Source organism: Nesoenas mayeri, assembly GCF_963082525.1.
Source record: "Nesoenas mayeri genome assembly, chromosome: 3".
In the NCBI taxonomy this organism is placed as follows: domain Eukaryota; kingdom Metazoa; phylum Chordata; class Aves; order Columbiformes; family Columbidae; genus Nesoenas; species Nesoenas mayeri.
In genome coordinates this window covers 2,663,644-2,691,490 of record NC_137544.1, presented here as the reverse complement: position 1 = coordinate 2,691,490, position 27,847 = coordinate 2,663,644, and the positions used below count along the sequence as shown (strand labels likewise).

The window sequence follows — 27,847 nt, the reverse complement described above, 5'->3', positions numbered from 1 at the left end:
TATACAGGTATCAGTATATATTCCGGGAAGAGACTTTGTTTTACATTAAGGATTCATAGTCCGATGTCTCTCAGTCCTTCCTCCTAAATTAACTTGTAAATACAGGTATCAGTATGTATACAGGTATCAGTATATGTTCCAGGAAAAGCCTGTGTTTTACATTAAGGATTCGTAGTCTGATGTCTCTCTGTACTTCCCCCAAATTAACTTGTAAATACAGGTATCAGTATGTATAGAGGTATCAGTATGTATACAGGTATCAGTATATATTCAAGGAAAATACTGTGTTTTACATTAAGGACTCATAGTCCGATGTCTCTCGGTCCTTCCCCCCGCTGGGCTCAGGCGCCAGGTCCTCAGTGGTGTAAAAACCACAGTTTTTCGGTAAACATACCTTACAAACTCACCCACAAACACCACACGGGCCCCACCCCCCGATTCTCTAGGACTACATATCCCAGCATGCAACGCGTTCCCTGCAAGCGTGCCCGCGGTCAGGACTACAACTCCCAGCGTGCACCGCGGCGGCGCGCCGGCAGCGGGATGGGCGGGGCTGCGCGGTGCACGCCGGGAGCTGTAGTCCGGGCGGGCGTTGGTCACGCACGGCGCCTCCTCCCGGTCTCCGCGCTCCGCCCCGGGTGTCCCTCCGCAGACGGAAGCCGAGCAGGGCTGGGGGCACCGGGGACGGCGAGCGGCGCGATGGGGGACTCCAAAGTGAAGGTGGCGGTGCGCGTCCGCCCCATGAACCGCCGAGGTGAGACCCCCCTTGTCCCGTGTGTGTGTGTGAGGGGTCGGGCCTGAGGGGTGCGGGAGGCCGGGGGAGGCGGGCGGCCCATAGGTGTCTATAGGGGCAGGTGTGCGTGGCTGAGGCGTATCGGTGTGTCCTGCCGCGGCGGGGGGTGCTTCATATATATCCATATATGTGTATTTATTTACTTATTTACTCCTGTGCGTAGGTACAGGTAGGTTTGGGGGTGAAGCCGAGCTGCCTTCACTCCTGACGTTTTTCCTCAACTCGCCCCGTTTTAAGACTTTAAAAATATATATATATATATATAGTTTTTTAGCCTCCTCCCCTCTGGATCCACCCCCCTCCGCGCTTCCTACACCTGCTTTTTACAGCCCTGCTCTTCCTTCTTCCTGCTTGCTGGAGTTTTGGGGACAAATCCTTATTTTTCTGTATTTTTCCGTGTGGTAAATGATCCCTCATCTCTCTCAGCCCTGGTGACCGAGTGGGACAGCGTTGACAGAGCCACTATAAGGACAAACCACACAAAACCAAACACAAAAACATGGAAGAGGACGCCTGAATTGACAAGGAAATATTTAATTTATTGCGTTGGGTTGTTTATTTGTTTCCCCTCAGCGAAACTCGCCTCAGGGTTGTGTTAATCACACCGTGGCGCGGGCGTGGGTTTAAATGTTTAATGCGTGTTTTAATTAGAAAAAACTTGTTCTAGGCTATGAGGAAGCGAGGGTGAAAAAGCAACTTGAGCCAAGGGGTGAGGCAAAAGTCCAAGGGACGCGTAGGGTGGATTTTTCCCTCCAAATCCTCACAGAGGAGACAGAATTGATGTCGTTATTGAGGGGTTTTAACCCAAATCTGCGTTTTGTTCAAGCTCTCGAAAGCCTCGTTCGGTCAAGTTTTGGATCCTGCAGGATGGATATTTCACCTCTGGCTCCTGGTGTATATTCTATATATGTTCGTGCACGGGGTCTTCAGGCTGTTTCCAGCTACAGACTGAGTTCTGCAGAAAATGTATGTGGGGAAGAAGCGCTGAAAGCAAAGGGGGGATAAAAAATGATGGGAGAATGTACATTTAGAGCAGTAAATGGACTTGGAGCTTCTGCCTTGCTGGGGAATATCCTAACACTGAGCTGCACAGGTCTGGGGGAAACAGGGAGACTGTGCTTTTCTTACCTACTGAATGGTAAAGTTAAGATTAAAATAAGATTTTAAAAATTTTAAAATGTATATTTTTAGATTTTTAGAATTTTTAAAAAATGTTTTAAAATTTAAAATTTTCCATTTTAAAATTTAAAATTTTCCATTTTAAAATTTTCAATTTAAAAAAATATTTTAAAAAATTTTAAATATTTAATATTTAAAATCTTTAAATTTTAAAAATGTAACTTAAAATTTTTAAATCTTTAAAATTTAGCTTTAAAAATCTTTTAATCTTTTAAAATTTCACTTTTTTATGTTTTTAATCTTTGAAATGTCACTTTTTAAAATTTCTTAAATCTTTGAAATGTCACTTTTTAAAATTTCTTAAATCTTTAAAATGTCACTTTTTAAAATTTCTTAAATCTTTAAAATGTCACTTTTTAAAATTTCTTAAATCTTTAAAATGTCACTTTAAAAAATTTCTTAAATCTTTAAAATGTCACTTTTTAAAATTTCTTAAATCTTTAAAATGTCACTTTAAAAAATTTCTTAAATCTTTAAAATGTCACTTTAAAAAATTTCTTAAATCTTTAAAATGGCACTTTTTAAAATTTTTAAAGATTTAATTTTTTAAAGATTTAAAATTTAACTTTTAAAAAATTTTTATTTTTTTAATATTTATTTTTTATTTTTAATTTTTAAATTAAATGTTACAAATGAAATGAAGATTTTCTTATAGCCAGGTGTGAGGCTTGGGCGGCTTTGCCTTTTTAATGGGCTCCAAGGCCTTCTCGGAAGTTCTCCAATCTGCACTTTGTTCTCAGTTGAGTTTGTGTGAAGTTCTGGGGCTTTAGACCTGACTCAACTATTTGTTTTCTTCAGGCTCACGAGTAACGTTCTTTCCTTCCCTCGGCCTAAAGCCGCAAACCTCTCAGACCATTACGACTGTTGGAATTTAAGCTTTAAAACCTTCCCAGTGTTTATTTGTGGTGCTGGTGGTTTGTCTTTAGTGTTTGAATTATGAATTTCTTAAGGCGAGGGTTTATTAGGTTAATAAAAGCAGTGTGTTAAACTGTTACTAAGTTATACAGCTCATAAAAGCGCAATAGGTTCCTTGCGTGTGTGTTGAAGGGATTTCCATACCAAATATCGGTTATTCAGGGTGATAGTATTGAGGGTCCGGCTTCATCCTCGTGCAAAGTGGTGATCTGTACGTTTATGGTACTAAAAGCTCTTCTGCTGTTGTATCTCGGAGTTGCATGGGATTTACTTTTACAAACGTTGCCGGTTTTGGCTCCATTGAGCAGAAATTCATTCTGTGTCAGGTAAATACTGTGCAATGCTCATACCACAAAGTGATTTATTGAGTAGCAATAGAAGCAGCCAACCTGGTGGCTTTGCCAGGTAGATTTGTGTGGGACCACTGTAAAAATACTCTTAGATATTTATGATGTTTATGTGTAAATTCATCCAGACTGATCTCTGTGTTCAAACACGCATCCTGTTGTGCTTTGATGATAAAGTCTCCAGTGTTTTTAAGGAGGGGATTTGCCTCTGAGTGCAGCATTGGGTGGTAATTTTACATCCTTCTTTAGCCGAGGTTGTGTTTCCAGTTGCTTGAAATGGTTTTGAGGAGATGGGGGTTGTTCCTCTGTTTTTCTTTGGTTTTTTCCCCCCACTGGAAATTACAACAGCAACGACTTATCTATAAATTAGAGTTTGTGCAAGCGCTCTTACAAGATTAATGATGGCGTTGGAAAGGATGAAATGACACCCGTCGTATGCTGATGGCAATATGCAAAATGCAGGACTTTTCATCGCCGTCATCCGTGTCATCAGCGAGCACCTCAAGTTTTTAATTTTCCTGGTGATTGTCAGGAACCTTTAAGCCGTGTTTGTAGTACGAGCAGGATTAACGCAGAGATCGGGTGACAAACGGGTAAGGCATGTAGGGCTGGTGTTTCATCTTGAGTTTCTTAGTGGAACAATTGTGTTTTAAGAGCTGCTAAGGTGTTACAGGCTCACTCCCCACTACTCATCAGCCCAGTGCCACAAAGGCAAACGATTCTTGTGCTAATGACACCTTTAGACTTAGCCTAAAGCGGCGTGAGATTACCCTGCTGCTCTGGTTTCACGTTTGCTTGCAGAACTCAACACAAGGTCAGATATACACAGTGAGTAGTCCTACAATATCTCGGCTTTTGGGGCTCGGTGGCAGAGCAAACGCTGTTGCGTTTCATTCCTGTTAACTCCGAAGGCCTTAACGAATGAAACAACAAAAGGTTGAATAATTATCTCTGAGGTCTTTTCCAAGCCAGTTGATTCTGTGTGATTATTTTTTACCACTCGGACAAGGTAGCGTTAACATGGGAGGAGACGTTTGCATTCAACGCGCTCATGAATTTGAGTTGACTTGCACTTCGTCATCAAGATTAGATAGTGCTGTTTGCCCTTCCAGATGCACTCATACATATTTAATTAACTTTAATTGCCGCAAACTGAAAATTTCATGAGTTTTATTTGTGTAGTTCACATATATATATATATAGCAGAGAAGCTTGAAAGATGCTCATGTTGATAGACTTAAGGGACAAGTCAAATTACTCTATATTTAAGAACGGATCCATTACTATGCCTTATAATTAATGGCCTAAAAGTGTTATGGCATAAACTATTTTTTTTTTTCATTTAAGCTCTTAGCATTGTCATTGAGATGTATTTTCACTCATATAGTCAGTTAGTTTTTCCTTTATTTGTGGTGACTTCTGTGTAGCAAAGGGAAAAGTCACTCTAAGGCAACAAACATTGGCACAGAGACTTGACCTGTTGACTTTGAACTTGTTTTCATATTTCGTTTTAAAAATGAAAACCCAAACAACAGCTTCTTTATTAGGTGATAAATACACATTTAAATATTTTTGTTGCTGTTTAAACATTTCTGTGTGTTATTGCCATTTGTTTTGGGTTTTAGACCAGAAAGAAAGGTACAAAAAACCCCAACTTTCATTTCGTACTCAGTGCAATTGAAGGCTCAGGCCACAACATTCCAGTTCTAACCTTCAAGGGAATGTTAATCCCCTGAAAAATCTACCAGCAATTTAAAATATAAAATTTCTGTCGTCTCGGTCTGTACTGGAGATTATTTTGAGCTTTTGTATTTGAGGCCAGTTTTGGCTTATGAGCTTAGTGCGTGCACTTGGAACCTTTCACATTTGATTTGTTATACTTGAGTTGGCTTTAGGTGCAGCTGCCCTAAACCTGCAGTGGGACCAGGATGAGTCCATCACAACTTTTATTCAACCTGTGTTATAACACCAGCTTCACACCTTCATTTCAGCGCGGTTTAGGATCAAATGGTATTTTATTTCTTATTTGAATTATTTGATATGTCTAGGTGACTCTGCGTTAGCGAGTGCGTTGGATGGGATGGTCTCCAGAGCTTCCTTCAACCCAACCAGTTTGGGATTAACATTAACATTTTTGGGCTGAAAAACTGTGAACCATCACAAACTACTTTCTTAAATTGAAATCTGATGGGAAAAAATATGTGGAAATAGAGGCTCTTGATGAACTCGAAATGCTTTCCTTTAATTAATGTTATAACATGTGAAAAAAAAAGAGCATATAAAGAGGGGGAAAAAGGAAGGTCAAGTAAGTTGTAACAGACTTTTCAGCTACCGTGGCTGTTGTACTAAAAGGTGTTACGATGGGTAGGCCCGATTTAATAAGTTGTGGATAAAATGAAAGACGATACAGTAAGTAAATTGAAGATTATTTCAAACTGCTCTGTAAAAGCTATTGATTAGGATCGTTGTGTTCGGTTCTCAAATACAATAACCTTAAGTTGGGTTGAGTTTTTAGGGTAGTGGCTGCAAAAGCTCCGGTATCGCTGGGGTTGAAAATGTCCAGTATTTTCCAAAATGCTCGTTTCTCCTCCCTCCAGGATTCCCAAATACTCTCTGTCTGTTGGGAATATACCAGTGCCTGCCGAATCCTGCTTTTGCTTTTCCTGATCTTGATTTGAAATACACCAAATTTCTTAGAATAGTGGAAAAGCCCACGGGGTATTCGTGATGCAAATTCTCTTTACAACGCTCGTAAAGCTCATCACAGGTGCGGTCAATTCGGATTTACACAGGAACGTGTGGTTTGAGCCAGCATCTGTGTTGCTTCTATCCCGGTCTTCTTTTTGTCTTTAAACTTTAGTGAGGAGTTGAAAAATGAAGGGAAATGGGAAGAATGGCCTTGTCGTGGGTTTTGATTGTGGGTGACAATGAACCCGTGGCAGATGTATTGTTAACCCCCTCTCCCCTGCTTCCCACTCAGGACAGGCAATTGGGAGGGAAAGAAGGACAGAGAGAAGAGAGTTCGAGAAATTAAACATGTTTTACTAATGCTACTGATAAAATAGAGAAAATAATACAAAATATACAAAACCAATCTTGAAAGTCCCGGCAACTGCTCTGGCACCCGAAGTCCTGGACTGGACTCTGCAGCCAATGGAACTGGATTCAGTCTGTCACTGGCCTCAGTTCGCAGGGGCGACTCGCAAGGTCCCCTCCTAATGTTGCCATAAGGAAAAGGGATGAGATCCTCGTGATCTCCCACTTTTATATGAATTATCACATGAATGGGATGTTATACTCCGTTGGTCAGTTTTTGGTCCCCTGTTTGTCGTTGCCCCTCTGGCGAGATGTGCATCCATCCTTATCAATGACCTCGCATTCCATTGCTGTGTTCACCAGAACATGGATCTGGTTCTCCAGGAAAACGCAGCTAATCTGAAAGCTTTAGCTGACAGGCACATTCACTAAAAGAGAAACTTGGTTTTAACAAAACCAGAACAGGCCTTCAAACCTCACCTTCCATTTCACAAATCAAATTAAAAACTCATGGAGAGACTCTGAGTAACTTGGGTGCACCTGACTTAATCATTCTTACACTCAGCCCAGCTTTGCTTAACACACCTACAGCTGTGAAATTTAAATGTGGAATAGTGGCTGGGATAAGCGTTACCCTTTTATTATGCACATCACCGCTCTCTTACTCCAAATCTGTGCAAGAGGCTTTAATTCCCCGCAATAAATGTTTGTGGAAATGATAAGAGTTGAGGTTTAAATTTTCACAAAGCAGTTAGCTGATTAGTTTCCTGATTGGATGAAGCAAATGAGCCTGTTTGCTTGGTAATGACTGAAGGTAGAAGCGGGTTGGCGATGGTAATAGGTGAGATTTGAAGTGTTGTCGAGGTGCGAGATTTGTGATCAACCTCCAAAGTTTGACAGTGGGCAACTTGTGCTCTTGTTTTTTGTGAACAAACACACAGACCCAACGTGTGGATAGTGGAAAGAAATAATATTAGCAAGGCTGGACAAAGGAGTCCTTGCTACAAGACAAACCACTCAGTGTTTTTAGATGGGTACCATTACCTTATGTTGGAGCATCCTCATTTTGTTCAGGGACAGCGAGGGCTCTGATTACCAATAACTAGTAAAATAAGGGTGGAGTCCATGTGTGATCAAACCCCAAAGAGCAGAGAGGTGATTTGTCTGTAAGACTAACCTGCTTTAGTAATATTAACAGCTTAATGAAGTGGAAGTGATGACGATAGGATTTTAAGATTCATCTCTCAACTTACCGGAAGAAATCAGAAAGCAGTTGAAGAACGTGCTTAGTCATGGGATTTGTAGAAAGTATACGATGTGCTATTAAAACAGGATTTAAGCTGTTTTTTCAGCCGAAGGGAGAGCTGCCGTGTGAGCATTTTGCCAAGGTAACTGGGATAAGCAGCCTTAAGGCTGTCGAGATACATAACCCAGCAAAGAGCCTGAATACGGGTGTTCTTAGGGGTTTGTTTCATGGGGCGCCAGGAGCTGATACAGCAATTCGTTGCTATTGAAGCAACTTAAAGTGCCTTACAGAGGAGTCTGAGCACAGTGGTGGTGGAAGGTGAGCGACTGCTTATATATGGAGTGCATATACCTTATGCTTTGCACAAGGGAGGCAGCGTGTAAAAACCTTCAGTAGTTGAGGAAAAGCAGGTCAGCGCAACACAATGTTAATCACTAACCAGCCAGACCCAGATAAAGTGGATCGTCAGATACAGGGTGTAGGAAGAATAGAATTTCATCTGAGCAAGCATGTATTGCATATGGATGAATTTGCTTTCAGGGCGTGGAGAGAGATGAAAATAAACACCAGCTTCTGAACCTTGTCCGCCTCTTCCTCTGTAAAAGCGCGATTTAACAGCAGAGGGGCAATTTTGTTTGGAAGGATTTTTTGCAAGCAGCAAAAGGCTGTAGCGTTTCTTTCAAAACACATCAATAAAAGAAACATCCTCTTATTATGTTATTTAAGAGCAGCAAGAAGTCAAGGTGCTGTACAGTAGTTAAGATCTGCAGTCTTGCTTTCCAGGGTCAGCATCACTGCTAAGAACGTAGGACCGGACCTATATCCAAGCCCTTATGTCTGTAGGCAGTGACTTTGATTCCAAGTGCCTCTGTGCTTTATTTTTTCATATCTAACTCCATTTGTCATTGGGTGGATACCTTGGATGCTTGTCAAGCTTCTATTTTGTTTTCCCCGCCTCCGTGGCTGAGAATTCTCACACATTCCAAATATTCTTATTACTCATAGTATACATCCCGTTGCTCAGAGTCATTGGGAAGAGCTGGGCTTTCCCAGTGGGGAAGGACAAGCCCTTTTCTACGCATTCACACCTTGGTTATTTTTGCCGTGACTTGAAGTTCTCAGACCGGGCACCCCAGGACTGAGAATTGGCATCGCTGCATCACCATGGTTCTTTTCCCCCGCAGAAATTGCCTTGTAGATGCTGATTGTCCTTGGGTGAAAGCAAAAGTGCCCTTTCTCAGTTTGAAAAGAGCTGGACTGGATCCATCCCGTCAGAGCGTCTCTACAAGTGGGATTTGGCAATAGTCCTGTTTCTATTCTCCAGCTGATGGGTGCATGAATAAATCTGGTGCTGGAGGAAGGAATGGGGTATATAATCCTTCTTCTCGTTTCTTCGTAGAGCTCGATCTGCATACAAAGTGTGTGGTGGATGTGGATGCAAACAAGGTTATACTTCACCCCGTGAACACCAACCTTTCCAAAGGAGATGCCAGGTAAGATTTTTGAATTAGGAAGGTCATGTTTTGTAAATTAAATGTGGCTAATGACGAGGAAATGGAAGCCTTGACAGAGGGCTTTCAATTTAAAAAATAATAAATATTATTTCAACGTAATTGCCATCATCTATAAAATAAGGCTGATTTCACCATGCTGGGAAGATTCTTTGCAAACCCAGCGCTTCCTGCATTTGCTTCCTGCTCTAAACGATGTGTCAGCAATTAATGCGCCTGTGAACTGTTTCGGTTCTTCTCATATCTTATTATGGAACAGGAGGAATTTAAATCTGCAAAATGATTGAGCAGGGCACAGTTTGTTGATTTGTAATGAAATGAATTCTTGAAATGAATGCTTGATAGAGTTACAGTTGTGGTTAATTTATTATTTGCAAGGGGAGAAAGTGAGAAATGCGTGCATGAAACAAAATAAAGGGGTGCAGGAAAAGGCAAAATGCATTACTGGACATCTATAGTCAATCATTACTTGTTTTCTGGGGAAAAAAAAGTGGTTTTAACAGTGACAGAAATGAGAAAAATTCGGTGAAATGCATAGAAGAGCGTTGTTTAAATCCAACATATAATTGCTTTCTCATGTAAAGTTGGACTGTGTGTCAGTGGCCAGTAGAAGTAATCTTGGCCTGATCTCTGATAATTTACATTTCTTAAACCCGAGTGGCAGTAAATGGAAAAGCAAAGAGATCATCAGATGCACTATGTACTTTCTATTGTCATCAGCTGGAAGCCGGTGGGACTAGAGCTTTAATAAGTTACTGAAAATCAAACAGAGCGTGTGTGGTGGGGTGGTTTTGTTAGAATCAGTATCTGCGTCCTCCAGAGACGCGTGTGTTGTTCAGCTGCCAAATACCTGTGTCGATTTGAGCCTTTAAAACCGCTAAAAATGGCAGGAAATGGAGTCTTGTATTTAGAGCTGGACTAAGAACGTTATTTGTAGTTTCTCTATAACATGGCAACCAATCAAACGCTGCTTAATTTGTACTCCCTAATATATGTTAAAAGAAAACGTTCATAGTGGAGCCAGGAGAGAATAAATCACGCAAACTGTGCCCCTGGCAAAGGAGGAATTGATTGGCAATTGCGTTGACATTTGGCAATGGCGTTGACGTCCCAGCCAGGATGGGGAACCCAAAGAACGCTTCATTTGCATCCTCACAAATCCCCCAGTGCTAATCTGAGCAGGAAGCATTGTCAATTTATCAGGGGGGATTTAATAGAAGAGGGAAAAGTGGAGGCTTATGAATCGCACTGAATGTTTGGCTGCGAACAGTGAGATGACGCATCTCAAAAGCAGAGTTGGAGTAGCGAGGATTTGGAGCAGGGTCGTATTGAACATGTAAAACCCTTGAGAGGAGCTACTGCTAAATCGTTTTGGCTCCTGAAGCTCCATCGGAGGAATCTTAACTATCAGCTCAAGGAAGAGCTTGGGTTTAGTTTCATTTTTTCTAAGTTTGCAGGTTGATTTAAGCTCAGCTTCTGTTTCCAAATCCACCATCAACAACTTTGGGTTGTGTCGCTTTGGGTTGTGTCGCTTTGGGTTGTGTCGCTTTGGGTTGTGTCGCTTTGGGTTGTGTCGCTTTGGGTTGTGTCGCTTTGGGTTGTGTCGCTTTGGGTTGTGTCGCTTTGGGTTGTGTCGCTTTGGGTTGTGTCGCTTTGGGTTGTGTCGCTTTGGGTTGTGTCGCTTTGGGTTGTGTCGCTTTGGGTTGTGTCGCTTTGGGTTGTGTCGCTTTGGGTTGTGTCGCTTTGGGTTGTGTCGCTTTGGGTTGTGTCGCTTTGGGTTGTGTCGCTTTGGGTTGTGTCGCTTTGGGTTGTGTCGCTTTGGGTTGTGTCGCTTTGGGTTGTGTCGCTTTGGGTTGTGTCGCTTTGGGTTGTGTCGCTTTGGGTTGTGTCGCTTTGGGTTGTGTCGCTTTGGGTTGTGTCGCTTTGGGTTGTGTCGCTTTGGGTTGTGTCGCTTTGGGTTGTGTCGCTTTGGGTTGTGTCGCTTTGGGTTGTGTCGCTTTGGGTTGTGTCGCTTTGGGTTGTGTCGCTTTGGGTTGTGTCGCTTTGGGTTGTGTCGCTTTGGGTTGTGTCGCTTTGGGTTGTGTCGCTTTGGGTTGTGTCGCTTTGGGTTGTGTCGCTTTGGGTTGTGTCGCTTTGGGTTGTGTCGCTTTGGGTTGTGTCGCTTTGGGTTGTGTCGCTTTGGGTTGTGTCGCTTTGGGTTGTGTCGCTTTGGGTTGTGTCGCTTTGGGTTGTGTCGCTTTGGGTTGTGTCGCTTTGGGTTGTGTCGCTTTGGGTTGTGTCGCTTTGGGTTGTGTCGCTTTGGGTTGTGTCGCTTTGGGTTGTGTCGCTTTGGGTTGTGTCGCTTTGGGTTGTGTCGCTTTGGGTTGTGTCGCTTTGGGTTGTGTCGCTTTGGGTTGTGTCGCTTTGGGTTGTGATTACAGACTTCTCTGGTGTCTGAAGTGAGGAATTCTGGCAAACCTAGAGTGGTCTGACTTCAACAAACGTAAACAGTATTGTAAATACACTTGTTGGACGCTTGCAAAGTGGGAGAAGTTTGAAAAGCGTAAGAGCTTTGCTGCGTGTCTCGTGAAGATGCCACAGTCAATTTAGGAACTGGGATAACAAAATGAGAAACAGAAATGTGTGCTTTCACATCCCCCTTGTCGTGACTCAGCTGTACTCAGGCAGGGAGTGATATTTGGAAAAACAACCAATGGCTTTTGAAAAACATGCGTGTTTTCCCATTTACATGCTCTTTGTAGAAACCAATCTGGGATGTGAGTAGGTGTAAATAAATAGTTTAATGGGTGAATAACCCCGTGTCACAGTTACATATATTTGTGTTTTCCCAAGGTGGTCCTTGCAGGCCGATGATGGACATCACGTGTCCGTCTGTCTGCAAAAATCTCTGCCGAAAATCTCAGATCAGTTCAAAAGGCAAAACCTGATGTCGAGGGTTTGGATTGCGGGGTGACAATAAACCCGTGGCAGATGTATTGTTAACCCCCTCTCCCCTCTTCCCACTCAGGACAGGCGATGGGGAGGGAAAGAAGGACAGAGAGAAGAGAGTTGGGAAAATTAAAGATGTTTTACTAATGCTACTGATAAAATAGAGGAAATAATACAAAATATACAAAACCAGTCTTGAAAGTCCTGGCACCTGAAGTCCTGGACTGGACTCTGCAACCAATGGAACTGGATTCAGTCTGTCACTGGCCTCAGTTTGCAGGGCGACTCACAAGGTCCTCTCCTAATGTCGCCATGAGGAAAAGGGACAAGATCCTCCTGTCTCCCACTTTTATACGAATTATCCCGTGAATGGGATGTTATACTCCGTTGGTCAGTTTTTGGTCCCCTGTTTGTCGTTGCCCCTCTGGTGAGATGTGCATCCATCCTTATCAATGACCTCGCATTCCATTGCTGTGTTCACCAAAACACGTATCTGGTTCTCCAGGAAAACGCAGCTAATCTGAAAGCTTTAGCTGACAGGCAAATTTACTAAAAGAGAAACTTGGTTTTAACAAAACCAGGACACCTGAGTTATTGCTTTGAGTTGTCTCTGAGTTAAAGAGCAGAAACAGGCTGTGGAGTCCCAAGTGTGACCCCACATCTCCTCCTGATTTCCCGGGGACCTGGGGATGAACATGCACAGAAAAAGTCCGAAATTCCCTCCGTGGATGTCATATTTGGAAAGGCAACCAACTTTGGGGTTGCGTGGGGCTTTGGGGGACAGCGGGTTGTGTTGGTCGAGCTGCCACAATATTTTCAGGTCTTCAGGAAAACATCTCTGGCTGCTTCAGGTTTTGCGTTAAGAATTAAGGAATATTTGGGAAATTCAGGTGAAAACTGATTGACCTCCATTTCTCTTGTGTCTGCAAATTATTGACAGGTTTCTCTGCAGGCTTGAGGATTAATAAATGTGTGCAAGATGCTTCATGTGAAGAAGAAAAATTCAAAAATCTAGCATCGTCCTGTACCGAAAAAATACCTATTTTAATGAGCAATTATTGAGCGATCCTTAATAGCGCAGCACAATTTTTAGTAATCTGATCATGTCAAAAAGATGGATTTTTAAATCTGTTGGCTTGACTTTGTTACTAACTTTGGGTTTTTATGGGGTGGGTTTGGTCGAGCGGTGGTTTCTCATATTAAAATAAAAATTACTGTGTGCAAATGATCGATCTTTAGTTGTTTTCCCTAAATAATTTGCTACAGAGCCTGGAGTTTTGGTGGGTTGCGCTTGAAACAGGGTGTGAACTCCTTTGGGTTCAAGTCAATGGATTAAGTCTTAGGCAACAATTGGAATGTTTCTAGGAATTGATTTATTGGAAAACCTCCAGATAGAGTCTAAGTGCTCTAGCTTCCTTTATAGCTATTATTATTATTATTATTATTATTATTATTATTCCTGTCAATTTGCTCGCGTTGTCGTTTTGCATCTCCCAAACAAGGCCTATCAAAAAGACGTTAAAAATGATTATTTTTGGCAGCTGAATGAAAGGAGTTTTATTATATACCACAAACCTAATTGCAACCGATACAATCTCAGAAATCCATTGTGTTTAGTCCATAATATTTTTAAAACAAAGCATTTATTAAAGCTGCCCAAAAGACCACCTTTGAGCCTTTTTATGATGAGAATTTGCTTAAGAATGAGGGAGGGCCATTGCAATTTGTGGTTTATAGGTTATTGTAACGTCTCCTTTTCAGCTGTTGTAATATCTTTATAATTAAGGCTTTGTAATAGATATTTCAATAATTGAGTATCTTCATAAGTGTTTTTTAGAGCCATTTGCTTTTAAGGGATCCGTGCATTTAAACAAATTTACTTTTGTATGTGCACACAATGATTTTGCTCATGAAGTTGTGATAATTACACTTAATTTGACTGATTTCTGGAAACTCAGAAGGGTTGTACTCTAAGTGTTGGCTCTTTAGTTCTTTAAGTTAGTTCTTTAAGTGTTAATTAGTTAATTGTTAATTCCCCGTATCATTTACTATTATCTTAGACTTGATTTTTGTAGCCCTGCAACATCTGAGCTTGATGGTTTCTGCTTTGAGGAGCTGGATGAAGCCAAAGTATATTTAACTTTTCAAGGGACATTTGTATAAGGTTCTTCTACCTTCCAATTCCCATTTTGTTTCTGAGTCAGCCCTGGAAAAGGCTGTGGGGAGAAATACTTTTGGACTGCTTTCCTTGTAATTGAAACACCTTTCAGAGCTGTAGGTGAGTGATACTTATTGTCGTGGCTACTGATAATAATACCGCCAAGGAGAAATTTCTTCCAGGATGAAGTAAAAATGGTTGAGAGAATAAAACCAACACTCACCAAATTTTCTGAAAAAGGACAATAAAAGAAATCTGACTTCTGCGGTAAGAAATTGCTGATTTCAGAGGAATGATGGACTCCAGGCAACGGTTGCTATGGAATATTCCAGTGTGTTAAAACTTTCCGTAGTTTGTCTTCAGACTGAAGGCTTTTTCTTCTTGTAAAGCTGGAGAGCCTTTCAGTCCTTTGGGAGATAAAACAAAGATTAAGATCAAGATGAACTGAATGCTGTCAAAGGTTTAGCCGTTAGTGAGGTGGACTGTGAACTGGCTGAAGGGAAGAAGCCAGAGAGTCGTGGTCAATGGGGCAGAGTCCAGTTGAGGCCTGGATCTAGTGCAGTGTTCAAGGGTCAGTGCTGGGGCCGGTATTATTCAATATATTCATCAATGACTTGGATGAGGGAATAGAGTGACTGTCAGCAAGTTTGCTGGTGACACCAAGCTGGGAGGAGTGGTGACACTGGAAGCTGTGCTGCCATCAGAGACCTGGACAGGCTGGAGAGTTGGACGGGAAAAATGTAATGAAATAGAACAAGGGCAAGTGTAGAGTCTTGAATCTGGGCAGGAACAACCCCAGGTTCCAGTGTAAGTTGGGGAATGACCTGTTGGAGAGCAGCGTAGGGGAAAGGGACCTGGGGACAGCAGGATGACCATGAGCTGGGCCCTTGTGGCCAGGAAGGCCAATGGTACCTGGGGTGGGTTAGAAGGGGGTGGTCAGTAGGTCAGAGAGGTTCTCGTGCCCCTCTGCTCTGCCCTGAGGAGACCACACCTGGAATCTTGTGTCCAGTTGTGGCCCCTCAGTTCCAGCAGGACAGGGAACTGCTGCAGAGAGTCCAGCACAGCCACCAAGATGCTGCAGGGAGTGGAGCATCTCCTGTGTGAGGAAAGGCTGAGGGAGCTGGGGCTCTGGAGCTGGACAAGAGGACACTGAGGGGGGACTCATTCCTGGGGATCAATATGGAAAGGGGCAGTGTCAGGAGGATGGAGCCAGGCTCTTCTGGTGACAGTCAGTGACAGGACAAGGGGCAATGGGGGCAAACTGGAACACAGGAGATTCCACTGACATCTGAGAAGCAACTTCTTGGGGGTGAGGGTGTCAGAGCCTGGCCCAGGCTGCCCAGGGAGGTTGTGGAGTCTCCTTCTGTGCAGACATTCCAACCCACCTGGACACCTTCCTGTGTAACCTCATCTGGGTGTTCCTGCTCCATGGGGGGATTGCACTGGATGAGCTTTCCAGGGCCCTTCCAACCCCTGACACTCTGTGATTCTGTGAAAGCAGTATCGGCAGGAAGGGCCATTTCTGAAAATAAAACCAACCCCCAAACCTCGCTCTTTGTGCCATCTGAACACATTAAATATTTGAGAGCAATGCAGCTTTAATGTAAATCTCTAGTGCAGCCTTGAGAGAACTGTGGGCAGTTTTGTTTTTAAAGCCAAGCCTATATCTGCAGCTCAGAATATCAGGCCATTTGAACTTCGTTTGAGTGTTAATTGTTGTCTTGACTCATTAAATCCTCGCGTTAGAACAGACAAATCCCTTTGCTTTCAGACGAGTCTGGTGGAGTTTGGCTCAGTGTGGATCGTTTTCTGGACTCGGTTTCGGTGGAATTGGGATTTGACGCAGTGTTTTCCAGTTTAACCCCATGGCTTTTTAAACTTCGCCACAACGTGGGTTTATATCTCTTATGAAAACAGTTTTAAAGAGGGTAACATTTGATGTGACTGCAGGAATTCTTTGAAAGGGTAGAAATCAAGTCAGAACTTGGTTTGAATATATGAAAAGAAGGAAATGACACTAATGAATTACAAATGACAGCACAAAAAAACCACAGGATGGGTAATAAAAGCTGAGTTTAAGTTTGAAACATTTGCTTCTTATGTTGATCTAATATGTTAAGTCAAGACTTAAAGGCTATAAATGTATTTTTTCTTATCAAATCAAATTAAGAAAGGTCGAGGACCGACTCAGTGGCCACAAACTGGGGGGGAATTAAATAAGGGTCGATCATGAGTTCATCAAGTAAGTTCATATCAATTTTAAGAACAGAACATAAAGTATATGTAAAATGAGTCTATTAAACCTCTTAACTGCCTTAAACCGGTTTTGTTCCCACCGATTTTTATTTCGAGGGTATTTGAGATCAAACCCCAAAATCTTGATTTCAGATTAATGTGATTATAAGATCAAATAAGGTGCAAGGGAGGAAATTTGTTGCCGTCCAACATGGTTGATGAGGAATAACCAGAATAACTTGGTGCTGAACAGTCATTTTAGATTGTGTTGATAATTTGAAATAATCTGAATACATAGGGTGGGACGTGGAGGTGGTAAAATGCCTAAAGATATTACAAGTGATTGCAATGTGTGTATTTTTATGGTCAAGTGGAATATATAGATAATATCCCATATAGTCTTCTCAATTCCTTAGGTTTTGGAAAATGGGATATTAAACCTGTCAAGGTTTGTTTCTGACATTATTTATGGGCTTATTATGAAAAGTCAAGAGAAGGAGAAACCTTGTACCTCTTAGTGGTTGATATTGATTGTCTTGAGGAGCTCTGGACAAGTTTGGGGGTATTCGTGTGCATCAGTTTGGGGTAACTTGTCTATTTTTTGTGGTTGTGGTGGTAATTTTAGAATTAGAAGCTCAAAAGCGGATTATGTTACACTCCATGCTCCGTTACATTTTATTGTGCCTGATTCTGCCACCATCTTAATTAGAAATAACGCTGCTGAGTGCGGAGGAAATTGTTTCTACATGTGTTTGTTTTCACGCTCTTACAGTAAATAGGGAAAATTGCGATTGTTGCAGCACCTCAGTATCTGCTTCAATATTTCATGTTATTTGACCTGTTTCAACAATCAGCAAAACGAGGGGATGTTGTTCAAGTTTTAGATCCTTCTGCACAGCAAGAGGAGACAGAAGATGAAGGGATGCGTTGTTTGGAAGTCACTCCCGGACTCCAGGGTCCTTCCTGGGTGGCTCGATCCCAAACAAACTCCTGGGTCCTTCCCGAACTCCTGGGTCCCTCCTGGATATCTGGCTCCTTCTAGAACTCCTGGGTCCCTCCCGGACGCCTGGGTCCCGCGGTACGAAGGGGAAGCTGTTGGGAACTCCTTGCCTGGTGTTTGTCAGCACTTAGCTTTCATCCGATAACCCACGGAGTGCTGCTTTCTCCCTAAAAACGCAGCTCGAGCCAACGGCTTTGCAGAGTTTGCAGCCTCCTCACCATGGGAAGAGAGAATTCCCACTCCAGCAAACACTCAGGAGGTGAGAATGGAAAGAAAAGACTAAGAAAGAGCAGATGCAAATGTTGCGGTGGAGAACAGAGGAACAGGGCTGGTTCTGGGAGGAAACAATTATCTGGTTGCTTTACTCATCTGTCGAAACCACATATGTACCAGCTGAGGCTTACGAGCGTCTCTTCCGCCTACAGATTATCTTATTTAGTGCTCACAACAGCAAATGAGTCCTGCGGTAATTTCAAACTCAAACCTCGCGTCCTCGCTTTGCTCCAGCCTGCGCAACCGCTCTCTGCAAAGCCTCTGCACGTGGTAATTATCTCTTTAATTGTCCCTGTGTCAAGTGTTTTGATTGTGGGGTGACAATAAAGGGTGGCAGATGTATTGTTAACCCCCTCTCCTCCCTTCCCACTCAGGACAGGCAATGGGGAGGGAAGGAAGGACAGAGAGAAGAGAGTTGGGAAAATTAAAAATGTTTTACTAATGCTACTGATAAAATAGAGGAAATAATACAAAATATACAAAACCAATCTTGAAAGTCCTGGCTACTGCTCTGGCACCCGAAGTCCTGGACTGGACTCTGCAGCCAATGGAACTGGATTCAGTCTGTCACTGGCCTCAGTTCGCAGGGATGACTCGCAAGGTCCTCTCCTAATGTTGCCATGAGGAAAAGGGACGAGATCCTCTTGATCTCCCCCTTTTATATGAACTATCCCGTGAATGGGATGTTATACTCCGTTGGTTAGCTTTTGGTCCCCTGTTTCTCGTTGCCCCTCTGGCGAGATGTGCATCCATCCTTATCAATGACCTCACATTCCATTGCTGTGTTCACCAAAACATGGATCTGGTTCTCCAGGAAAACGCAGCTAATCTGAAAGCTTTAGCTGACTGGCAAATTCACTGAAAGAGAAACTTGGTTTTAACAAAGCCAGGACATCCAGCCACTGCTAAATTATCTTTGCTGCTGTTGCAAGTTTAATGGAATTGTAATCAAGTTTTTGCACGCTCGATATGGGGATTATTCCAGATTAGTAGAACCACGATGGTTCACACTGAATACAGGAATGCGAGTGATACGGAGTAAGCACGCTGAATTATTACTGTATTTTGCTGTAGGTTTTTAATTAGGCAAAGGATTAGTCCTTCATGAATTGATCTGTGATGATAATAAACAGTTCCGTGGTTTTGTGATGAGGCGTTTTACTTGGGACGGTGGCACAAGGTGGAACCGATGGAGCTCCCAAATATCATATAAATAAATATCCAGCGAAACAGTGTTACTCTTCAAAACTAAAAATATTATATACTTTAATCCAGCATTTCCTCCTAGCTTTTAAGCCGGGTCTCTTAGAGCTGGTTGCAGCTGGGTCCAGATGTTTGGGATTTTTTTACCATCTCCAAGGATAATTAATGAATAAAATCAGAAGTTGTTTGTATGCTGTTAAGTGGTGTATTCAGCATTTGGAAAACACCTTTGTGAGATGTGGTAACGAAGCCCACAGCACTTGGTTTAAATACCGCCTGTCGCTGGGTAATTGTAGCCATAAGTAATACTGGTTCTTAAATAGACATTGGGCAAAATGCGGTATTCTGCATAACATGAGGTAAGCCCGATATTCAGAAAAGGTCAAGATTTCATCTGGGGAGTAGGTGGAGCTTTGGGTTATTTTTCTCCTTCGTCAGTAAGTGTGGAGGGTAAAAATCAAGTTTTCTGCTTCTTTGCTGTATCAAAATATATGTGTGTGTATATATATATATGTTCCTCAAGTATATCCTGATAGTATCTGAACTAAACCCTTTTTTCAAGGGCAGAGTAGAGGGGCAGGAGAACCTCTCTGACCTACTGGTGGCCACCCCCCTTCTAACCCACCCCAGGTACCACAAGGGCCCAGCGCTGGCTCAGCCAGCAGCACCCACTATTCACAGCTGGTCTCCCATCCAAGTACCAACCGGGCCTGACCCTGCTTAGCTTCCCAGATCAGATGAGAGCGGGTGTTCTCTGGGTACTATGGCTGCGTATGTGTATCTATGTATATCTATGGTCTCCCATCCAAGTACTGACTGGGCCCGACCCTGCTTAGCTTCCCAGATCAGATGAGATTGGGCATTCTCAGGGTGCTATGGCTGTATATATATCACATGTATGTATATATACATATGTTCCCCAATTATATCCTGAGAGTATCTGAACTAAACCCTTTTTTCATGTTCATCCTGCTGTCCCCAATTTATTTCCTTCCTTTCAGCAAAGCTCTTGCCTGACTTTTTGGGGTGAATCTGGGAGGATCTTCACATTAGGGATTACAACCCTTAGCAAAGTTTGCCAGACATTCCAATTTACCGGAGATTATGACGTACATACGTTTTTCTTTGCATTTTGAACATGACCTACCACTCGGATCCTCAAACCTTGACAATGGCAAATGTTGGCAAAGTGGTTTTGAAGTGATATAGTTTAAGTTATATATATTTTTTAGTGATATGTATTTTTAAATGATATATTATTTTCAAGTGCTATATTTAAGCTAGAATTTGGATAAATTCAGTTAGCTCAGGTTAGGGAGAAAATCAGCATTTAGGAGCTCGTGGGTTGTGTTTGTGCCTCATATTTGCTGCGAATTTTGGCATTTCTCAAGACTTCATTGGCACCAACAAGTTTTAAAACTGTTGCCAAGTTGCATAAAAGTCATTAATCCGAGTTTGTTGTCAGGTTTAATGCTTGGAAAGAGCTCGGTTCTTTAGGGAAAAGTATTGGAGAAATGCATCCTTGCAGAAAAAGGGATTTTGATTGCAAAAGAAACTCACTTGACAACTTCATCTGTTTGGGCATCTCTAGGCCAACTAAAAACTAATTCTGGGGTAATTGTGTTTTTTTTCCTGTGTCTGATTTATAAAATATTATAAAAATAAATGGCTAGAACTTAAATATCTTCACTGTTTTGAAAAAGATTATGATTTGGATTATGATTAAATTTTGGAGCGAGTTTTTAATGAAATATGAGTTTACATTCAGTCTGTTCCCGTGAACTTGAAAAGGAGGAAAAATCTTACACCAGCACAATTACTAAAGGGATTTTTAATGATTTTTAATTGCCATTTGAAGAGCACCGTTTGAAGACCTTTTAAATCCTGTTTTAAACTGCGGATCCTTTTAAAATACAGTAACGAAGGCAGTATGGATAATAAAATGAGTGACAATAATAGCAGTACCAGTTTTTTGTTCCTTTTTAGGAGGAGATCTCTGTTTTATGGTTTGAATCCCAAGCCGCTGCAGCCTATTCCTACGTGAGCCATTGATGCTTTGCAGGGAACCTTTTCCATTGATGAAGCAATTTAATATATCTCAATTATAGCTTCTCCTAGAAGGCTCCTTTGCAGCCTTTTCTATTAGTTCATGCGAAATGTTATAAGTAATATATGATGGCACATGTGAATTTTGGGGGAGAGAGGATTTCCTCCCTATCTCAAACCTTCTTGCTTAAGGTATTTGAGAGGTTGACAGAAAATGACACCAAAATAGCCTTGAAAAAGAGTGACTTAGTCCTGTTTTCATGGTGCTGTTCTTGCCCAAGAAGAACACGTTGAACCGGGACACGCTCTGCACACAAATCCAACGTCTCCAAATGGGTAATTAGCTGTTGCTGCATGTTCTGTAGAGATAGAGGGCCCGTAGCCATTGCAAAGGATAAAGAATCGTCCACTATATGTGTTTATTTGCAATTTGGGGGCTTGTTGAGGAGCTGCCGCTTTCTCTTCCCAAGCTCCTCCTTCCCTTTTCATCCAGGGGACGTGATGTGCAAACACGGGAGAGGAAATTCATGATTTGATCAGAGTGGGATATGTATTGCTGTTCGTTGGGCCTGGGCGTAAATCCAGAGTATTTTGGGGAGCGCTGTTGTCATTCCTGCTGAAACAAGAAAGGCCTTGAGGTGCTGGAGCGAGTTGAGAGAAGGGAGCGGAGCTGAGGGGCTGGAGCACAAGTGTGATGGGGTTAGGTTGGATTTTAGGAGCAGTTTCTTCCCCAAAGGGCTGTGGGACATTGGAACAGGCTGCCCAGGGCAGTGCTGGAGTCACCATCCCTGGAGGGTTGGACAGACGGACATGAGGTTCTCAGGACATAGGTCAGTGCCAGTGTGAGCTTAATGGTTGGACTCAATGATCTTAAAGGTGTTTTCCAAACAAAACAATTCTATGATTCTATCAGTTTGCTGCAAAAGAAACTGAGTGAGACAAATCATTCATTTTATGTGTTACAGTCAGTTGAACGCTGTGGGGTGTTTGCACCACCAAGCTGGTGCAACTACTATTTCTATTCCAGACCGGACTTACAAGACTTACAATGCAGCCTAAGCCAAGCTCCCATTTTAGGACCTGTTACGGCTTTGTACAGCAGCAGGCAAATGCCAAGCACCCTGGAGATGTGACGAAGCTGCTTTCAAAGAAACCCTCTTAATTTTGAATGTGTTGCAGCGTTAGGAGGATTTCAGTGTTTTCCGAGAAATTAGAAACAAGAATTAATTTTATTGCTGACTAAGCAAGCTCTCTCATTCCATGTTTTCCCATTAAGCTGGTGCATGAGGCTGCGCTGGGGAGGTTTGTACATCATTGGAGTTGAGCTGCCAGAAAGCGTTGGGAATAAATTCTCCGAAAGCAAATTCAACAGGAACAGAAAAATTCCCAGAGCGAAGCTTTTCTCGAAAACTCATTAACATATAAAACAATCATGTATATGAACAGGTACCGAAAGCAGATAGGCCAACGTATGTAAATCCATTTAGCAAATTATACATGTTTTAGAGATTAATGTATTTGCTTATAAACTGTATTTTTAATCGCGCCCCAGAATATCAACATCGCATATGGGATTTCTTTTAAGAAGCAGATGAAGACACCTGGGTAGAAACAGATCTGTCATCGTCAGCTCCTGCCAGCACATACGTAACTTCAGTATCTTATATTTGCTCTTGGGCAAAATCAGAGTAAAACCATTCACCAGAAAGTGTTTAAAACAAAAAACCCCTATGCTAATTCTCAACTTCCACACATTCCTCCTTTGAGCTCCTACTTCTCAGGTGAACTGGTATTTTTCTAGAATTCTCTTATTCAAAGTCACAAATACTGTAACAGCAGAATCACAGAATGTCCTGAGTTGGAGGGACCCACAAGGATCATTGATTCCAACTGCTGTCCCTGCAATGACAACCCCACAGCTCACCCCGCGTGTCTGGGGACATTGTCCAGTCTCTTCTTGAACACCGTCACCTTTTCATTCCCTATTGAGCCTGAGTAACACATTTCCACCCGTCGACCATTGAACGCAGAGCACAACTTCCAGAAGACCAACCCAACCTTGAGCTGGGAGCAATCAGAAAACAGTGTTTTCTCACTTTTTGGGTGAGTCTCCCTTTTTGGAGATCTCTGGCCTGATCTACCTGCCTTGGGTGAGCACAGATGCTATTAATGCTTTAGTAAATTTGAAGTATCACACAGCTACGAGCTCCTTCACCAAATACGTGGAGTATTTAGTGGAATCAGCGAGTACGTGATGGTTTTATCTGCTGGTTGACGTTTCTCCCTGAAGCTCTAAAATAGTCTTGCAGTTGTATTTTAAGGTTTATCTTGCTGTTTAATGCTTGAAACAATCGCAGCCACGAGGAACTTCAAAGTGCCTTTGCTTTAATAGCAGCGAGTTCCATTTGAGCAGTAAACACTTTCATAGCTCAAATTCCTCGCGTTTAAAAGCGTCTTCATTAAGAATCACCTATTAATGCTTCGTGGAGTTTGACATTGGGTATGCTGTGCTGCAGAGAAGCCGAACGTATCTTTCCACATGCTTAGAAATTTAAGATAAGCTGCGTTGAATTGTTTTTAGGTTGGTTTTTCTTTTTTGATATCCTAGCATTTTATAACTCATTATTCCTGGTAATTAATTGTAGGCTTTGCACGCAGAACCAACAATGTATATGATACGTTTATCTCATCAGTGCAAGATTTACCGCTGATAACTGTGGTATCAGCAACCAAGTGATGCTGCTTTAACTGTGAATCCCGCAAGCAAAAAAGGTAAACAGGGAACAACCAAGTTGTTTGAAACAATGAGGGTACTTTTCTAGCAGTCTAAGTGATGTTGGTTAATTATATTCTCTGTTCTACCTTATTCCGTTGTTTAATGATTTGTCTGAAACTGTTTTGGTACCGTGGAGGTTTTGGATAATTGCTGCTCCCTATTTAAATGCAATGTTAGCATTGCAGTTTCCTTAATGGAAACATGTTGATGGACTAATGGTTTCTATTCAGCCAAAACCATAAAACTAGGCAGAATTTTGACTTGTATCCTTCGGTATTTGAAAAGGCAGGGGGGTTGGTTTCTTTTGCAGTCGTCGTTCTGCAAAATCAAACCCATTTTTGGTGCTGTAGCCTTGGGTATCTGCTCTTTGCTAATGTATTTTTCATTCTGGGGTTTTATTAGAATCCCTCGGTAAAATATTGGTTCCTGTGATAGAAAACAGTCTTCGTCACATAGTTTTAGGTCAGTGGTATGAAACGGCTTTAGATTCTTACCCTTTGTTTCTTCGTTCTTTTGATTCGCGTGTTGACGTGGGGAGCTCATGGGAAGGTTCAGAAGTGGAACTTTAGCATAGGACTGAGTATAAAATGTGATATTTTGTACCCAAGATACCTGCTGACAGCAGGTTATTTGTCTCATTGCTTAAATTACTTTGTTTTGCTCAAATATGTCTTCGCACCATAGACTGTGGAGACTGGAGGATCGTAAATCATGACGTGTTTTATGTGCTGGAGCCGCTTCCATCGTGGTAGAAAGTGTCATTGTGGAAACTTGCACTGTAAGAAGGGATGGGAATCACAAATACGAAGTGAACAAAAGCCTAAAACTTAGAGAAATACAGATTTTTGTATAATGTTATTAACAGCAAAGGTTATGGAGCAAACTGGGATGGGCGCCATGGTCAACAGACGAGACCGGGTTGAGTTAACTCTGGGTTAATTCTGTGTGGCAACGCGAAGCAAATGACAGACAATCACTGCAGGGCTCCATTGATGAATTTACTGAAAGCACATGGTGGAATACAAATTACAGCAATTAGTGACTTGGCAAAAGTGCGTTAGGGTAACACTGAACTTATCAACACACTGGTGGCAAAACCCCTTCTACAAACGGTGGATTGGCAACCGTTAGTGACTGCAATGCAAGACTTAACGAGACTTTAGCAGCAGAACTTACAATTATATTACTTTATATGTTCAAGAAGAAGGAAGAGAGAGGAGGAAAGCTGAGATATCAGAGAGATAAAGATATCAGCGCTCCACAAGTACATCGGGGGACGCATTGAAGAGCTACACGCCACCAACCCGCATTGTACGTGAGGTTGGTTTATAACCCAGATTGTTTACACATGAGATAGAGGAAGGTGGTTTGTCTCCTCCCTCTTCACAGTGACCAGGAAAACTTCTGGAAATGGGTCTGGGGTCTTTGAACGTGGGGAATGTTCATGGTACTGACCAGAACGAGTTGTTTTGCCTGTAGCTGTTGGTTTGTGGTTTCTTCTGGTAGTTGGTCATCCAACAGATGGTTCATCGCTATCATCCCAATTAGGCCATGAGGCCTTTCACAGCAACGCTGTTAATTGCCCATATCTCCCACGGTGTCTGCCTCCATGGTGTCCCATCCCAATAGATCGGATGAGGATGAGTTCACTCTGAATGTGACACGCACCCTGATCAACAAATGAAACCAGTTGTGAGTTCACTCCGGGTTAATTCTGTGCCGTTATGTGAAGTGAATGACAAACAATCACCCCCGGGGTCCAATTCAATTGTGAGTTTTACTAAAAGCACGTGGTGGAAATGCTAATTACAGCGATTAGTGACTTGGCAGAAGTATTTTATGATATCACTGAACTTATCAATACATTAACAGCAAAAGTCCTACTATGAGCGATGTATTGGCAACCATCAGTAGTTGTAATATGAAATTTAACCAGAACCCAACAGCAGAGCTTAAAGATGGCATTATCCTTATATGTTCAAAAGGGAAAGAGAGAAAGAGAGTGGTAGAGAGGGAAGGAAAACTAAGGTATAAGAGAGAGAGAAAGAGAGTGATACGTATATATGGAAGGAGAGACAAAGAAATGGGGATATAGAAAAAAGGAGAGAAGGGAAGAGCAGAGACAAAGGAAGAAAGAAAAGGATGAGGGATCCAGTCTCTTACGGCTCTGCAACGTGGATGATGAGACTTGTATGATGAGGGGTTGAAGGGTCTCAGCCTTTCTCCTTTGTGTGCCACGCTGGGCATATCAGAAGATGGGGCTCTGTGCCCTCTGGCTTGTCCCCCCACCTCTGGTATCACCAGCTGGCCTGGGCTGTGGCTTATTAGCTTGTTGTTGATATGTAAATCACAGTTCACCCTACACTGAATGTGTCACCTCCTGTGAGTAGCTGAACTAGTTTCACCACGGTGTTTTCATCCATGATCCTTATCAATGCACAACACACGGCCATGAAGCTTTGGGAAAGATAACACGAGGTGTTGTCTGTCTTTTCCTCCCAAGGTAACAAAACAGAACAGAACAAGGTCCTTTGTTCTGCTAAGGATGGGGAGCGCGCTCTGAGGTTGTCACCGTAATACAGATATGTAATGATGTATTTATTCCGTTTTCATGTACTCTAAGTTGCCATCTTCCTAAAGCACTTCGATGCCAGAAAAATGAGTCATGTTGTGAAAACACTTTCCTTTGGTTGGCACGACGGGCAATAAAACATGATGAAAAGTCCAAGCTCTGCCCTGGGTAAATTATTGTCCCCCTTTATCAGATCCATACGCTGGGAACAAGGCAAGAGGCTTCAAGAAACTCTTGATGCTTTTCTGTTATTTAAAAAGAAAACAAGAAAAGCTTCACTTGTAAGTAACCTGGTTTCAAATCTGTTGATAGCACAAGTTAATGCCATCGAACCAGGTGACGAATGCGCTCACAAACCCAAACTGTGTTTGGTTTATAATATCTTGATGATGTTTATGTCATAATATCTTGTGAACCACATCTATAGGCTGTCATAGTTCAATAGATGTATATAAGAACATAAAGCGTCACGCAAGTGAGCTCGCTGGGCTTGGAAGTCATTGAATGGTGCTAATTGATAAAACAACCTCTAGGCTCCTTAGTTAAACTAAGAATCAATGTTTAAACTAAATCAACTGTTTAAACTAAACAGGGTTACTTTTAATGAAGGTTTCCTTTCCATCAAGCACAGCAGTGTTTTGATGTCCCTGTTCCCTTTCTAATGAACTAGTGCTACAAAGGGTCGTATTTGGTTGCAAGTTTTTAGGATTGAATCTTTTAAGCACTCAAACATCATTGGACAAAATACATTTAGCAGCCGAACTTCAAAAATGTTCCATTGGAGAAGAAAAAATAGCTTGGGGAGGATACGAAGTGATCTGATTTTTTTGTTGCTGCTAATTTCTATGGGGTTTGCTCAATGAATTTTAGGCAGGCCTAAAATTGCCTGATTTTGGAGAGAAGCATTGGACTTGATACAAAAGTCATTAAAAAGGAGCTTAAGAGTTTAAAAACATCTCTTTTGGTGTCAGAATGTGACTCAAAACTGTGCGGCAGCGAAAATATCAGGTATTCCTTGAGTTTCTGGGGCTATTTATTACAAAGAATCAGTGGGGAATCGCAGCGTTGGCAGCTTTTCAAGCAATCTCTTACAATACAGCTTGACGCCGATAACGTTTTCTCTTCCTTTCTTTTTGCAAGTCACGTTTTGACCAGATTTATTTCCCTTTCAGCTCTGGAGGGCAGATGTAATGTTTGAAACGCCGTGTTGTGCTTGGAGAGGGGAGATTTTCCTCCCATTCTGTGGAACAATAAATGGAAACCGGCGTGTTTGGGATTGCACGACCCGGCTCTTCCTCTGCGAGCGTTCGGTGCTTAAGGTGCCAATGGGAAAATCCAAGTTCAAGGGACAAAAATAGAGGTGGAGCGAGGGAGATATAAGCAAGGGACATTCTGTAGGTGTTTGCTTTTAATATACAGCCAAACAAAAAGTGTTTTGAAGCTATACAGTTCATTAGATTAATGACTTATATAAAATACTTTATTCACTGGAGGCTGATTTCCCAGCCAACGTAACCAGCCCAACAGCCACCATGCGTTTCTGGCTCCCCCTTGATCCAATGCTACGGTAACTAGAGCCGGGTTGCCAGCAAGGAACATAGCCTCCACGCATTCTATATGTGTTTTAGC

The 27,847-nt window shown here is 42.2% G+C and overlaps 1 protein-coding gene across 1 annotated transcript in view; it reads left to right on the top strand.

Moving 5' to 3' along the window:
• The first annotated feature begins 621 nt into the window (after window positions 1-621).
• KIF13B (kinesin family member 13B) overlaps window positions 622-27,847 on the top strand; it is a 123,143-nt gene continuing 95,917 nt past the window's right edge. The window contains exons 1-2 of the mRNA XM_080342525.1: window positions 622-754; window positions 8,916-9,009. Coding sequence (XP_080198651.1) covers window positions 700-754; window positions 8,916-9,009 — 149 coding nt within the window. The 5' untranslated portion in view covers window positions 622-699. The remainder of the gene's footprint in view (window positions 755-8,915; window positions 9,010-27,847) is intronic.